The sequence below is a fragment of the Mesoplodon densirostris genome, chromosome 3 (genome assembly GCF_025265405.1).
Source record: "Mesoplodon densirostris isolate mMesDen1 chromosome 3, mMesDen1 primary haplotype, whole genome shotgun sequence".
Lineage (NCBI taxonomy): Eukaryota > Metazoa > Chordata > Mammalia > Artiodactyla > Ziphiidae > Mesoplodon > Mesoplodon densirostris.
This window is the reverse complement of record NC_082663.1, coordinates 154,686,806-154,702,079: the sequence shown is the minus strand read 5'-3', so window position 1 is coordinate 154,702,079 and position 15,274 is coordinate 154,686,806. Positions and strand designations below refer to the sequence as shown.

The following is a 15,274-nucleotide window of genomic DNA, read 5'->3' as shown; positions in this document are numbered from 1 at the left end:
GCTTGCGCTCGACTTCTAGAGAAAGGCCAGCAAACCACACTGATCTCTCCCAGGAACTTCAAGGGGGAGGAGCCAGTTACAAGACAGGGGGCAGGTATGGGGAGCCCCTGGCAGAGGGCACAGCAAGTACAAAGGGCTGGAGTGGGGAAGAGAGCTCAACCTGTTGGAGGTGGTCAAGAGGGCCCCTCCCTCTCCCAGTGCCTTCTCAAGGCTCCTGCGTCCCCTTGTTTCCTCTGTCACAGCAGCACCGGGACTGAGTCTAGCTTCTCTGCCCCCAGGCTGGGGCTCTCCTTCTGGGGTTCTCCCTGTTCCTCCTCCCTGTGTGGGCTGTGGGCTTCTCCGGCTGCCGGGGGACAGAGAAGACCACCCAGCCAAAGCAGGCAGGAGGCAGAACCTGCCCCCACCACAAAAACCAGTGTCCTCCTCGAGGTCTTCGATGAATCCAAAAGAGCCCACCGCCATGTCTACAGAGACACTTTCAGTCCCCAGTAGAGACAGGACAGTGACCAGACACTGTACTCAGATTCAGAGAACAGCACAATGATACCAGCGGAGGCACAGGTGCCCAGAGGGGTCTACCCCTCCCTCCCCTTCCTCCCTCCCTCCCCTGCTTCCTCCTTCCCTCCCTCCTTCTCTCTGGCTGTCTCTGTCTCTCGCTCACACTCACACCCCATACTCTGTGCAGTCAGGAAGACAGGTTCTGACAACAGGAAGTCAGGGGGTACATCCTGAGGTCCCCAAGGGCTTCCTGGTGTTGACCCTGGTGACAGAGGCAACGCAGTTTGGGGGTGGGGGGCGGCACACAGTGTAGACTGGCACACAAGGAACACGCCCTATGGCAGAATAATAATTATTATGATAACAATATCATACATCCAGGACAAACCCAGCTGCCCCAAGCCAACTGCAAAATCCAAAAGTCCAGTAGCATCTCTGTGGGTAGAGGGAGGGGCTGCCTGCCTGCCTGCACCCCCAGGCCTTACTCATACCAGCTCCCCGAGGAAGAGCCAGCCCCTCCTCCCACTCGCTGCTGAGGCCTGGCACATGGTGGGGAGGCTGGCACTGCCAACGCCGCCCCTCCGTGTTGGGCACACCTGCACTGGGGGCTAGGCTCACTTCCCCCTGGTGGCCTGGCAGCAAGGGATGGACGAGCAAGCCTGTAAGGGACCAAGTGGTGGCAGCTGTGGGGTGTCACTCCTCTGAGTCCCCTCTCCATCCCCTCCCAGCTCTTCCTGCGGGCCTGCCCGTGGCAGGAAGGGGCCAGGGACATTCATGGCACAGACAGGGCATGCAGAGCGGGCCCATGGCATGCTTGGCCCGCCAGGTGCCATGCAGCCGGCCTGGACAGCTGTCAGAGGGCCGAGTGCGCAGTGGAGTCTGAGGGGCTCCCCTTGGGCTGGGCCGCTGATTCAGTCTGTGGTGGGGCCTCCTGGGAGTTGGGTCCTTGGGCAGGCAGCTGCAGAAATTCTGGAAGCACCAGGTCCTCTTTGCGCAGAAGGCCCCTCTGGTCATGGGCTCCACTGCTCTGCACCCGGTTCAGCAGCTCCACCAGGCCTGGGAATGGCCGCAGAGTCAAGGGGCCCATGGGTGCAGACCTACCTATGCTAGCCCACCACAGTCCTGCTGCCCTTACTACGGCCACAGCCTCCCTGACCCCAGCACCAATGTCCCCATCCCGCCCCCTGTCCCAGCCTTTCTGGTCCCTCAACCCCAGTGGACCCTGTTCCAGCCCCAGTGACATCCAGGCCCCTGACTCAGCTCAAGGCTCTCTAAGGCCACCCACCCTCAACGGTCCCCAACCCTTCTGGTCCCTAGCCACCATCATCCCCAATGTACCTTCAATGTCACAGGTCTGCCGCTTTCCAGTGATACTACTGGGTGCCTGGGCCAGCGAGTTCAGGGGCAGTGGAGGGAGGTGGGCGGCCTTGTCCTGGATTGTAGGCGGGCCGCCCTGCGAGAACGTGGGGTTAGAGCCACAACCGGGAGGGGAGGCTGGCGGGCAAAAGAGGGCGCCCAGTCCCTCGCTCACCTGGCTGAGGCAGGGGGTTATGTCGCCAGCTTCAGTGATCTTCACACCTGCGGCAGAGAGGGCCACCGTTCCCGTCTGCCTCTCGTCTGGACCCCCTTCCTCTTGGGCCAGAGCTGTCCCTTACAAGCCCCCGGGCTAACGTCCCTTACCTGGGAGAGTGTCCAAAACCAATCTCTCGGCCGCCACCGAACTCACTAGCTTCCTCAGATCCAGCGGCTGCTTCTCGCCTGGCTGAGGGGACAGGTCAGCAGCCCGCGGGACGGGCAGCCCGCCCCGCTCCGCCCCTGCCCCTCGGCTACACGGCTCACCCGACGCAGCGCCACCTGTTGAGGGTTCAGGCCGTGCTTCGCCAGGATGGGCTGCAGCGCCTCCTGCAGCCGCTTGGTGGGCTTGGCGGAGATCCGCACCACGCGCTCCAGCGCCGCCAACTCGAGCCTGCGCGGGACCCTGGCGCTGCGGAAGGTCGGAGAGCCCGCCGCGCCTCTCCCCCAACCCACCTGGGACTGGCCGGAGAGAGGGTGGAGCCTGAACTGGGGAGGTGGGACCTCTTGGGGGTGGGGCCTTAGCCTAAGGGGCAGGACTTGGAGGGAGAACAGCAGCCAGAACTGGGACCCAAGTGAGTGCTGGGACCCCCGGACCCTAGACTGGAGCGACAGACACTTACTCGAAAGTGATTCTGTTCTCCAGACGCACTTCCTGGTCCGCCAGCACGGTGCAGTCCTGATCCAGGACCAGGGCCTTCTGCAGGAGCCAGGCAGGGTCTCAAAATTCCTTCTCCTTCCCTCCTCCCCCATCCCCGGGGTCTGAGGGAACAATCATCACTTCCTCCCAGGGCCTCCACTGGGGCTCCCTAAGGGCCAGAGGGAAGGGCCAGTGGTCGGGTGAGCCATAGAGATGCCGACAGAGTACGAGACCAGGCTAGATAAGAGCCTAGTGGCAAGAATGCTGGACAGACTTGGAAAAGGAACAGAGTTATGAGAAACATGGAGGTGGGGTGGGCACGAAATGGTAATGGGGCTGCTTGGTTAAGGGGCAGGCTTAAGTCCTGGATCATGGGGCCACCTCTTCCTGAGCCAGGTCAGGCCTGCCTCCTGGACAGCTGCCCCTTGTCCCTCAGGCAGTGGGAAAACCAACTGGACCAGCTGGACGCATTTCCTCCCTCACTACCTACCTTTGGTCAGCCACCCAGGCCTTGTCCCTTTTTTTTTACACTTGTCCACTTCTCTCCATTCCCACCTACTAAGGACACTTCTTGTCTCCTCACTGCAAAAAGGGCTCTTCCCCGTAAGACAGCTGTGAGGCCAGAAGGATGCAAAGTATCTGGCACAGTGCCTGGCACACAGTAGGTACATAAAAGTAGCTGTAGTAATTACCACCCCTGGAGGCCCTGCTGCCTGCACCAGCCCAGGGCTGGGAGGCAGCCTCTCCCAGGCAATAGGCCTGTGCTGTGCTTCAGGGACAGGTGGAGTGTGGGTGGTGAAGTTATATTTAGCAGACATGAAAACTCATCAGGGCTGCAGAGGCTGCCTGGGTGGCCCAAGAAAGTGGGCAGAGCTTCTCTTACTGTGGCCCTCATACTCCCATGCTCCAGGCCCCTGAACCTGCCCTGCACTTCTTACCCACCTGTGCCTGCAATGTCCTCCCCCCACAGCTCTGCCAGGCAAACTTGTCCTCATCCTCATCGACGGCCACCTCTTCCATGAAGCCTCCTGGGACCAACCAGAAATGCCTTCCTTGACCCAGAAACTCTCTGGAGCTTCAACTCCTCCTCCTGATCACATCCTGCCTGGCTCACCTCCAGCCTTTGGACCTGGAGGACAGAACTCAGCCTGGCTCCCTCTGCCCTCACCTGGCAGGGGCTTAGGACTGTTTACTGGGTGAATGAAATCCTGACGGGTCTCCCTGGGATACAGCATCCTTCCTTTAGATGTCCCCTTATTGGATGGTTTAGTTTAAGTGAATTTTGCCCTAGCCTCCTCTTTAAAGCTATGCTAGTTTGTACCTAAAGGAAAGTTTTTCATAGGTTGGTTGCAGTTGGGTGCCCCTGGTGGCGGAGGAAGTAAGGGATCCCCAAATGGCCATTTCAGGGATGGGCAGCCTGAACGCTGGGAGTGACAGGGAAAAACTCAGCTCCAGCAGTGGTTTTCCCCTACTCTTCCTCCCAGAGACTATCACAGTGAGGATGATGGATGAAGCTGGAAACCAGGATGGGAATGGAGTGGGGACAGGATTTTCATGGGATGAGAGTGGATATCTGAGTTTGAGAGAGGAGTTGGTGCTGGGTTGATTTGGAGTTGGGCATGGAGCCGGGGGGCTGTGGTGGGGGCTGGAGTTAGGAAGGGGGTGGGGATAGGGGATGGGGTTGGAATTAGAAGTGGAATTGGTGTTGGGGTCGTGGCTGAGCAGAGACAGGAATGGGGGTGGGTTCAGGATCAGAAGGGGAGTTAGAGTTGGGGAACAGGCCAGGTTCGCACCTGCTCATTGCCCACCAGGTAGACCTTGATGTCAGGTAGAGAGAGGCCTCGTTTCTCACAGATGCCTGCCAGCATGTCACGGATGGTGAGGCCAGGTCGGGCCAGGGCCAAGGAGGCTGTGCCATCAGGCAGGTACACGCAGCAATACTTCCCTGGTCGGCTTTCACTCTCACCTTCTGAGCTCCCGAGGCTCTTCCGGTGGCTCTGATTCAGAGCAGGTGTCAAGGGAGGTGATGTGTACACATGCAAGGACACACAGACAGGTACACAGACAACGTAAGCTCACTGGGGCACACACAGGCACACACATGCCCAAGGGCACACTTGTAAGCAGGCAGGATACATCTCCTGCAGGAATACATACATGTATGCTCACCCAAGCATATGGGCACCCAGAGACAGGTCCACCCACTGACTGCTACACACGTGCTGTACACACCTGGGCACCCACACGTGCACACACATCGGCTGAAGAGGATGTGCACCCATAACATGCATGGGGCCCAATGTGGTGAGGACAGGAAGAAAGTGAGGAGGCTGAGTGGTTGGCCATGTGGATCAAGTGGAGGATGAAGTGGGGCCGGTGACTTGGAATGAGTGTGGCCACACAAAGGGGCCTGAGTGGTGGCCCGAGCCCACAACACATCTCCCCCAGCAGTGGGCTCACCTCAGATTTGCTGCTGACAAAGGCAAGAAAGCCGAGGTCCAGACTGGCAGAGGAGTTGAGGGACCCCTGGGACTCTCTGCGCAAGGCTGAGTTTGACGCGCCGCCCCCTAGTTCTAGGGGAGAGGGAGAATGAGCAGGCCAGCCCCTCCCCCAACCCCTCTGCCGGGGCCTCTCCCCAGCCAGGCGGACCCTGTTGGAGCCCTTTTATTACAGGGGTCAAACGTGGTTTGGGTTCCTGGAAGGTTCGCTGCTGAGGGGGGCTTCCCAAACTTCTGGGGTCTAGCGTGGGAACCGAACCACCAGGGGAACATGGGGGTCACACGGACCTGCATTTCGATTTTCACAGTCTTAGAGACTGCGGGACCAGTAGGAGGAAGGGGGTGTTCTCCAGGCTTGCCCAGACTCCCGACCCCGCTCATCTCTGCGGCCCGCTCCTGCCCTCACCCCTGCGGAAGGACATGCGGAGCGGGCGGCCCCCAGGGCCCTCAGCAGGAGGCAGCTGCCCCAACTCCTCCACGCCCAGCGGCAGCGACTTTCCGGGCTTCAGCTTCGGCTTCTGCAAGATACAGGGAAGCCACTGGCACTGGGCCGGGCCCCACCCGCAAGCGGATCGTGGGCACACCCTCGCAGATCTGCACCCGGTCGCCTGCCCCCACAGGCCGTCGTCCGCACCTTTCTCGTGGCGTCAGGGCTGCCGAGGCGCGAGGAGCCAGGTTCCCGCAGGGGGCGACCCTCGGCCTCCGCAAGGAGGCACTCGCGGTACAGCGGGGATTTGACGAAGCGTGCATAGCTGTCGAACTTCATCAAGTTGAAGATCTGCGGAGCCGGCGCCGGGGCGGTGAGCTGGAGAGGGCGCTCTGCGAGCCGCCAAGAGTCCCAGACCCGGCCCTGGGGCTTGGCGGCGTCCCCAACCTAGGGAGGGAGCCCCTAGCCCCTAGCCCCTCCTTCACTGTCTCCTCTAGTCTTACCTCTGACCCGCGCCCTGCCCAACGTTTAGCTGGGTCCCAGCATCCAGATTTGCACTCTTCCCCACCCCACCCCCACCATCTCTGCCGCTCAGGCTCCGCCGCCGGATCTGGCCCTGCCTCTGCTCCACCGAGCTCCCTTCCAAGGCGCCGCCCCTTATCCCAGGCCCCGCCTCCGGGACCGCTCACCTGAAGCTGCTGTGCCCGGAACATGTCTGGTCGGGGCTCCGCCAGCACCTCCTCGCCGAGCCAGGCCTGCCTGTCGATGTTCACAGGGCTCAGTGCCTGGCTGGACAGGAACTCCTGGTAGATGTTCCGGGCCTCCTGAGCTAACTGGGGCAGGACGGACAGGAGAAGGTCAGGGGCATGGCTCAGGCCCTGGTCTCATCTCGCCACCTCAGTTCCCCCTTCTCCCCACCTGCTGGGTGTCGCTGGCCGGGATCTGCTGGAAGCGCTCGCAGGCCTTCCAGAAAGTCACGTTCTCAGCACTGAACTCCTTCTTCAGGAACTCCTGGGGGTGGGGAGAAGGAGGCACAGACACAGAGGTGAGACCCAGAGACCCAGTCAGGGGATGTGGTCCAAGAGATTGGTATAGAGAGAGGGCCAAGAAGCCCAGCCAGACAGATAGGGTCAGACAGACAGATAGGATGAGATCCGGAGGCACAGAGAAAAAATAAGAGGCAGAGAGAAGGAAACTTCCCAGCTGGGAGAAGAGTAAGAGAGTGCCAAAGAAAGGCCAGATGAGGCAGCTGACAGAGGATTCCCACTCTGGCCAGCCTGAAACTCCATCCATGCCGTCTCCCATGCCCCCCACCCTTCCCCCCATGGTGGCCACTGCCATTGCCCTCCCTATCCCACCCCAGGGCTTACAGTGAAGTAAGCCAGGCCCAGCGGGTCCTGCAGCAGCCGCTCGAAGGACAGGCCCCAGCTGGCCACAGGCTGCTCCTCGGTGGGGAAGGGGCTGCTGGGGCCACTGGGAAGGCTGTGGATGCTGAGGGAGCTGCCTCGGCCCTCGCCCTGGCCCTGGGGCCCCGCCGTGCTGCTCAGCTCTGCAGGGGGATGGACAAGTGCAGCTGAGCCTTGCAGCCTTCCCCAGCCCCTGGCCCAATCCCATCTCAGGTACTTTTCCTGGAAAGACAGCAAATGGCAGGGGTATCCCCACGCTGTTTCCACATACACCCCCCTCAGCCCCCACCCCCACCCCAGCCAGGCTTCCTCCACATACTCTGTCACTTACCTCCATCTGAGACAGCCAGAACCTACAAGAAACCCGAGGTAGAAAGTCAGAGTAAGCCCAGGGTGGATTCTCAAGGGATAGTTCTAGGCCCAGCCCCCAGGACTGGAGCTGTGTTCTTCTCTGCCTGGAGGGCCACACTGGGCATTCTCAGCCAGGTCACTGCTTGCTCAGGGTTTTGCTCAGGCTGCCCCTGGCTCCCCTTCCATCATGTGCCAACCACTGTGTGCACTGGAACTTATACCAGGTACACCCCAGTCACCTCTGTTGACCCCCAGCACCCACTGGGTGAGCCTGGGTGTAGAGCATGGTGGGTAGGAACACAAACTTTTAATCTTGTCTCTGCCACTTACTAATTGTATGACTTTGGGCAAGTAACTTGTTTGTCTCCATCTGTAAGTGAGGGATGATGATAATAATAGTTAACTTACTTCTGGGGCCTGCTGTGAGGATCAAATCAGTTTAATATATTTCCAGCATCTAGAATAGTGGCCAGCATGTGGCAGGTGTTATAGCAATGTTTGCTGTTGTCTTTGAGGAAGGAGAGGTGTCTCTGTAACTGATGATCTCCTTATTGCAACTGCAAACACCCCACCACAGGCAGGGCACAGGATGCTATTTTATAGTAGAGAGCAGTGGCTCTCAAACTTTAGTGTGCATTAGAATGATGGCGGTGGGGGGGAACCTCCAGAGATTCAGTTTCAGGAGAGCCTAAGACTCTCCATTTCTGACAAGATCCCAAGCACTGATGCTGCTGGTTATGGACTACCCTGTGAGTAGCTGTAGAGGCCAATCCCTTCATCTGTGCAACCCCCCTTCCCCCACATGCACAACTCTGACTTCTCTGGGAATCCCAACCATTAGTGAAACAGAAAAACCCTCCTTTCAAAATGACTCTTGCAGTGGTTTCCCTCGGTCTTCCTACCTTCCTAGCAAATCCTCCAGCTTCCTCATCGTCTATACACGCAAGGTGGCCTCTACCCGTCTCTGACTCTGTTCTGGGCCCTTTCTCCCTCCCACATCTCCCCAGCTTCAAACACACATAGCCAACTTCCTGCTGACATCTCCACCCAAATGCCTCACAAGCCCTTCCAACTCAGCCAGTCCCAAATGGAAGCCACCTCTGCCACCACCAAAGCAGGGCACGGAACCAACTTCCCTGAATCTGGTTTTCCTCCCATCACCTGGGCTCCTAACACCAGGGCTTGACGGATCCCCAGTTCCTTCCTCCCTCTCACCTCCTATATTTTCACTAGGTCCTGTCACAGGAGCTTCCGCCACCTGTCCCTTCGTTCCATCCCTACTGGAAACAAGTCAGTAAACATCTCCTCCCCAGGAAGCCTCTCCCTGCCCTCCTGGCTGGAATCTCCCTCTCTGTTCCCCAACCTGGGAGCACCCAGGTCACACATCTGTGGGCCAGAGCTGGCCTGCAAATAAGTAGGACATTATTAATATCAGAATGTTTTTGGGTTTTTTTAACTTTAAAGGGGTTTCCCACATTTGAAAGTCAGGAATTTTACATGAAACCCCAGCTTTCTGCCCCAGCTACCATGAGCTTCTTCCCAGCATGGCAACATTGGCTGGCCCTGAGCAGCAACTGCTTTCCCTAGAAGGGGTTCACACTCTCCTCAGAGGTCTCTGGGGCCAGTTTGATGCATTTATGTTATTTATGGAGGCAGGCCCCAGACTACCTGAGTTCACAGTTGTGCTGTGTGACCTTGGGCAGAGTACTTTACCTCTCTGTGCCTTAGTTTCTCCCTCTATACAGATGGGGCAAATAATGGTCAGGACTTCAAAGGCTTGCTGTGATTAAATAAGTTAAATATGCATAGAAAGAGAACTCAGAACACTGTCTGGCATGTGGTAAATATTCAGGGAACATTACTATTACTGTTGTCGCATTAGTATTGGCGTCTGGCCCTGCTTCAGCTTTCAATTTTGCCAAGCCCTGAGGTAGAGGGAAGAACACAGGGATCGGGTCTGTCAGACACGGATTCAAATCCTAGCCCTGTCCTTTTCTAGTTTTACAACCTTGGGCCCCTCCCTGAGCCTGCCTCCAAGCTGGAGCACGGGGATAAGACATTACGGAGGAGGAGGGAAAGCTTGTGCAGAGGGAGGCTGGATGTGGAATCACCCTGTACGCCCTCCCCTGGCCGCCCCAGCCTTCGCCCTCCTGCCTTTGCACCCACCCATCTGACAGCTGCATGGGAATTCTCTCCCGGGGCTGCAGGACAAAGTCTCAACTCCTGGGGTGTGTGAAGGGGACAAGTTGAAGCCCAAGGTCCCTTCCAGCTGTTCTTTCCCTTTCCTGGCAGCTGCCCTCATGCCTGCACCTGCCTGCCCCATGTTCTTCCTCCCCAGGCTGCTCTGTGGCTGTTCCCAGCCTTGGTTACCGCCCTCCGTCCAGGTCTCCGGGAACCATCCTGACTTTCCCCTCCCACTCCGCGGTGGCCACCTGGCCCTCCCTCCTCCCGCACGCAGCACACACCGGCCTCTCTCTGGCCTGCCCTCCAACCCAGGACTCAACCTCTCCCTTGCTCAGGGCTCTCCACTGCACTTTTCCGTGTGTCGGGGGTGGGGGGTGGGGTGGGGCACGGGATGCTCGTGGGCAGCCCAGGACCCCAGGGAAGGCAGAGGGGCCTGGGCTTGGCTTCACTCCTATTTCGTTTTGTTCTTTACATCCTGTTGAATGGGTTCTGTCTTGATGTGGGGCTGGCTCCCAGGCCCCCTCTGGCCCCACTCCTCATTCTGGGAGGCTGTGCAGTTGCTGGGTTACCGCTGAAGCTCTGCCTGAGCCTGACTCATGAACCCCTTCAGCCTCCCCCATTGCCCTCCCCCTCACCTCCACCCTACACGTCATCAAACTTCTATTTTCCCCACACCCCTTCACACTCCTGCTTCCTGCTTTACTGTTTCCTCTGCCTGGTATCTGCTCCTGCTTCCCCCACCCTACGGCTCTCCCGTCTCTGCCTGTTGACATCAGTCTTCCCTAAACACCGGTTGCCCCGAATCCCCCTGCCCACCACATTGCTGCCCACCTATGTGTGGGCCTCTCCCCTACCAGTCTGTAGCTCCTGGAGGGCAGGCTTATACCGTAGGAGGGAATCAGCCTGAACTCCCTTCTCAAAGGGCACCCTCTTTGCCCAGGTGCTCCCAAGCAGCCACAAGGGCCCAAGTTGCCCTCCCCTGCCCTCACAGGAGGCGCTGGCACCCCCTTTGCCAGGGATGCTTTGACTCTGAACGCCCCATGCAGTTCTTCCTGGGCCCCTCTTGCCCCACTGGATACTAATAACCCATATAGCTGGGTCTGAGACAGGAAGGAGATCCAGAGGTGGCAGGGAGCAGGGATGGGGTCCAATTCCAGATTGACCATTCTGAGGCAAGTAACTTCCCTTCTCTGGGCCTCAATTTCCCCCTGGGTAGCATAGGGCTCAGCATTCCCAACCTCCTGGAGCTGCCAGGAAGGGTGAGTCAGCGAGGCCCCATTTGTGAATGTGACAGGTGTGCAGCAGGGAGAGTGGCATGCTGCTGCTGCTGCTGCCTGGGGCTTTGATCTGCCCAGGCTCCTGGGTCTGGGGAAGTTGTGCTGAGCAGGGCTGGCCTTGCCCCACCCCAGCTTGCCTGAGGAGAAGTGGTGAGTGAATGGGAGAAAAGGGGAAGAAAGGATGAGGAAGGATGTGGTAGCCAAGCGGCAACCCCAACCCATGGTCTGGCCTCAGTTTGCCAAACATTTTTCCATGGAAATGGGCCCTGAGGGAACCACTGGTATCTGAGAATACAAAGATGAGGGTGACCCGACATTTCCTGAGCTCTCTGCCAGAGAGAGAACATGGATGGCACACATCCATGTCACACATCCATGCTCACCCTCTATCCTCACATCCTTATCCTGTGTGGCAGGTATTATTACGCCCATTTTACAGATATGGAAACCTTGGCCCAAAGAAATCACACAGCTGGGAAGTGCCTGAGCTGAAATTAGGGCCCAAGTGTGCCTGACGCTGGAAACCTAAGGTCTCCCCTCCACTGAGCTGCCTTACTGGGTGAACAGGAGACGTACCGGGGAGCTGGGAGCCCCAGGGCCTCAGCCCTTGGGGCATAGATGGGCAAGGTCGATTGGGGTAAAGGGCCCGGGGGCTCCTGGATGAATTCTACCCCCTGGAGGGGTGACTTCGAAGGGAGGGCTGATTTACTGAGCGTCTTCTGGGCTTGGCCCTCTATATCATCATCTTATTTCATCCTGGCTTGGGGTGACTCAGGCCCAGAGGTCCTCTCTGGGTAGACCCACTGAGAACCCTGGCTGCCTGGCTCTTCAGCCTGAGTCAGCTTTGTGGAGCTGGCCTATGGCCCTGAGCTGGACTCCAGGAATGCAGACCAAGGTACAGCGGGCTCTGCCTTGCAGGTCTTCCTGTGCAGGAAGACTAACTGGGCACCCTGAGAGTGACAGGATGCAATAACTGCTCCTCTCCGGGCTTTAGGCTCGCCAGCCCTTGGGCCTTGTCCTGGTACACACATCCTGTTTCCCTGCGTGTAGGCCCTTCCCCATGCTGTTCCCTCCTCCAGCTGGCACATCCTTTCAGGACATCTTCCACACCAACAATGCACGAAGTGAGTGGAGAAGTTTGTTCTCCCTCCCGGTCCTCCTCAAGCTTTCTCTATTACTGACCTACCGCTCTTACCCAAACCTTAATTTTATTCTAGTATTTGTGCTCATGCCTTTGTGCCTTGCCAGACCAGGAGCTGTTTGAGGGCAGGGCCTAGGGCAATGGGCCTTGGTCTTGATGCCTGGGACAGGGCCAGCACTGAGCAAGCCCTAAGGAAGGATTGTTGAATGAATGCATGAGTGAACAAATGAAGTGGCAGTTGGGACTGTGTGAAGGCATCTCTGGAAGGGAGGCTGGGAGCCATCTGTAAGTGACAGGTTTCATTGCAACCCCCTGACAAGCTGAGTGGCAGAAAGACGAGGCTGACAAATGAAGTTGCCTCAGCAGGGAATGACGGTGGTGGTGGGTGGGGTTGGTGGCAGGAGGAGGTGGGGGAGGACGGAGCCAGGCAGTTCTGGGAGGTGGAGGAGACCTGGCATCGAGTCAGAATGGCCTGATTCAAATGCGTGTCCCTCTGTTGCCAGCTGCCCTCAGCACGTCATGTACTCCTTTGAACCTCCCTCAGGAGGTAACTCATGGAAGGAGGCTGACAGCTGGCCTACATCTATGCACATCCGATGCTGGTCTGTCCCTCCCTGTCGCAGCTGAGCATGGCCTCAGAAGGCTGCCCGATGGCCAGCAAGTGGCCAATCTGTGACCCTCGGGATTCCAAGAGGTGGCACAGAGTTCAGAATGGGCCCGGAAAGGGCAAAGATAAACCTGTGTGTGAAAGTCGCTGAGAAAAGCCAGGGTATCCGTGGGCTTGCAGGGCTGGGGGTAGAGCTTGGGGGCCTTCCCTGCTCTGAATGACTCTTGAGTAGAGAAGCTATAGGTTGATGTGGGATGAGCAGAGGCTGGGTCTGTCTCTGGGCCCCCTCAGCTGCCCTGCAGTTCTGGGCACTGCCCAGAAGCAGCAACCCAGTTGCCCTCTGGGGTGGGTGTGGGAGTGGGCGTGTTCCTCCTTGGCCTGGATGCCTTGGGAGGGGTGAGCCAAGCACCATGCCTCCAGGGAGTGCGAGGCCCATGGATGCTCAACTTTCAAAGTTACTTTGATGGTAGAGATAGTGAGGTGGGGGACATGGCCAGCTTGGAGGGATTTGCCTCTCTCCTGCCCAATAAAGAGATGCTGGAGGAAGAGGTATGGAGACAGGTCTTGGGAATTAGGAGGAGGAGTAAGGGTGGGAGTGGCTCAGCTTCTTGGTGAGGCAGGGGATCCTTGAAAAGGGACTGAGAATGAAGGGGGGCATTGGGCTGACATTTATGGAACCCCCACGGTGGGTCAGGGGGCTTATATTCATTATTCCACTTAATCGTCTCAGCAAGCCTTTGAAATCCGTTTCAAACTCCTCATTTTATAGATGAAGAAAGTGAAGGTCAGAGAGGACCCTCTAGTAACGGACAGCGGAGCTGAGGTTAGAACCCAGGTTTCTCTGGACCCATTGGCTTTGTCCCACAGTACTAGGCTGGGGCTGGGTAGGGGACTGGGACACTGGACTTTCCGGAGTTTTTAGGAGGGGCTGGGACTCTGTCAAGTGGGCTGGTGTCCTAGGGAGAGAAGAGAAGCCCAACACAGCCAGTTCCATCTGCTGAAGCAGGTCTCTTCAAGGGCAGCCCCCACCTGGATGCCAAGCAGCAGGGAGAGGGTTTAGCAGCAGCCAGGGGCACCCTAGTGCTCAGCTCCCCCCACCCGTCCTAGTAGCCCAGGAATAGAACAGACAGAAGCTGTGCCAACCGGGCCTGACCCTGCTGACCCATCCCAGGCTGCCCAAGGACTGCTAGTTCTGGCAGGAAGCCTCTGGAGTAGGTCTAGGTGGAGGGCAGTGACCCATTAAGGGCTGCCCCTTACCTGACCTTGGGCATCAGGACACTGGGTGAGGAAGGGGGCTGAGGTTAAGTGAGGTATGGGGGCTTGGGTCCCCGTAGGGGTATACAGGGGGCAAAGGGCATGCCGGGACTCCCTGCTACCCTAGGATGCCGGCAGCCCCAGATGGTGCCAAAGTAGTAGGTAAGAGAGCAGTGGGAACTGGGCCAGAAGCCTATGCCTGCTCTCCTCTGGCCTCATCACCGGGGTGGCCCCAGGTCCCCATCAGAACCATCTGGAAGGTCCTGGGATGAGGGTGCCAGGTTCTACCACCTGCTGCCGCCTCTCCCCAACTTCTCCCGCCCCTGGCAGCATGCAGGCTCTAGCCCAGCCCTGCCGGGTGTGCCTGTTGGGCTCCACCCTGGGTGTGCCCACCCCCTCCCTGTGGGCCTGGCCTGGAGCCCGCACTCACCATGCGTCCGTTGGGGACGCCCAGGTGCTTGGGCTTCCCTGGCATGCCGCTGCTGTTCACGGGTCCCCGCTGCGGGGGGCGCCCACCATGGGGACTGTGGGTAGCTCTGGCCAGAGCCTGCACGGCGAAGGGCAAGCAGCAGAGAGAGAGCCCAGCTCCGCTCCTGCGGGCCCTCACATCCTGAAACACCAGCTCACTACCTCTTTTCTCTTCCACAGGAAGTGTCTCTATAGAAACCGAACCACAGAAAGAAGCAAGGTCTAAGAGAGCGAATGCTTCTTCCTACACACACACACACACATGTGCGCGTGCGCACACACACATTCACACGCACATACACATGCCACCAATGCACCCTTGGCAGTGCCCCATGCAGGCACCAACACACAGCAGAGGCCTCTGTGTGCCCAACAAGGAGCCCAGCCTGGTCTGGTCCAGCCTGGGGAGTTCCCAGGGCACATCTGGACACGCAGAAGTACACATTCACACACCTAGGCAACTTCATACACCCTTCAGAGGCTACCATAGACACAGGGACATGTGTACTGTGATCTGAGTGCCCACTTGTGTACTTTACTCAGCACATACCTATCCCACACCTGCTGTGTGCTGGGCATGTGCACACTCAGCACCCCTCCCCCTGGCAGTTGTGCACATGCAGTTACTACCTCTGTCCTGAGACATCTCCAGGCTGTCCTTTACAGGCCTGTTCCTGGGTGTGGACAAACAGATACATTGCATGCATGGTCATGCACACACAGACCCTTCAGGTGTACAGGTTAGAAACACACAGGTTCTCCCTCGTCAGGAACACCTGAGCGGTCGGTCATATGTATGCACAGCCCTTCGGACATGTGCATGTGACAGGCACACCTGCCTGTCACATATGAACACAGGCACATATGAACTCAGACACCCCAGTGACATGTGCAACCAAGTATGCACACGCTCGCCCACCTGGACAGGGAAGAGATCAGGCGCATCTCTGC

At 58.3% G+C, this 15,274-nt stretch overlaps 1 protein-coding gene across 2 annotated transcripts; it reads right to left on the bottom strand.

Moving 5' to 3' along the window:
* Positions 1 to 1,351: 1,351 nt before the first annotated feature.
* RGS14 (regulator of G protein signaling 14) lies at positions 1,352 to 14,330 on the bottom strand. 2 transcript variants are annotated; one of them, XM_060092460.1, is made up of 15 exons: positions 14,286 to 14,330; positions 7,373 to 7,394; positions 7,006 to 7,184; positions 6,554 to 6,646; positions 6,325 to 6,468; positions 5,843 to 5,986; positions 5,615 to 5,726; positions 5,171 to 5,283; positions 4,504 to 4,707; positions 2,694 to 2,767; positions 2,338 to 2,464; positions 2,179 to 2,260; positions 2,030 to 2,076; positions 1,837 to 1,951; positions 1,352 to 1,554 (listed from the first exon to the last, which is right to left on the bottom strand). In XM_060092460.1, exons 1-15 carry the CDS (start codon positions 14,328 to 14,330, stop codon positions 1,352 to 1,354), a joined length of 1,704 nt encoding a protein of 567 aa, XP_059948443.1. The 2 variants fall into 2 exon arrangements, with proteins under 2 accessions (XP_059948443.1, XP_059948444.1); XM_060092461.1 differs by lacking the exon at positions 1,837 to 1,951 and having other exon boundaries at positions 1,537 to 1,554; positions 2,694 to 2,770.
* Positions 14,331 to 15,274: the final 944 nt, after the last annotated feature.

Coding starts and splice junctions, on each gene's coding strand:
- RGS14 (XM_060092460.1), bottom strand. CDS start 14,330: ATGCCAGGGAAGCCCAAGCACCTGGGCGTCCCCAACGGACGCATG. Junction 7,395..14,285: donor GCGTCCCCAACGGACGCATG/GTGAGTGCGGGC, acceptor GGTTTCTTGTAG/GTTCTGGCTGTCTCAGATGG. Junction 2,768..4,503: donor ACCTGGTGGGCAATGAGCAG/GTGCGAACCTGG, acceptor CTCCTGCAGAAG/GCCCTGGTCCTGGATCAGGA.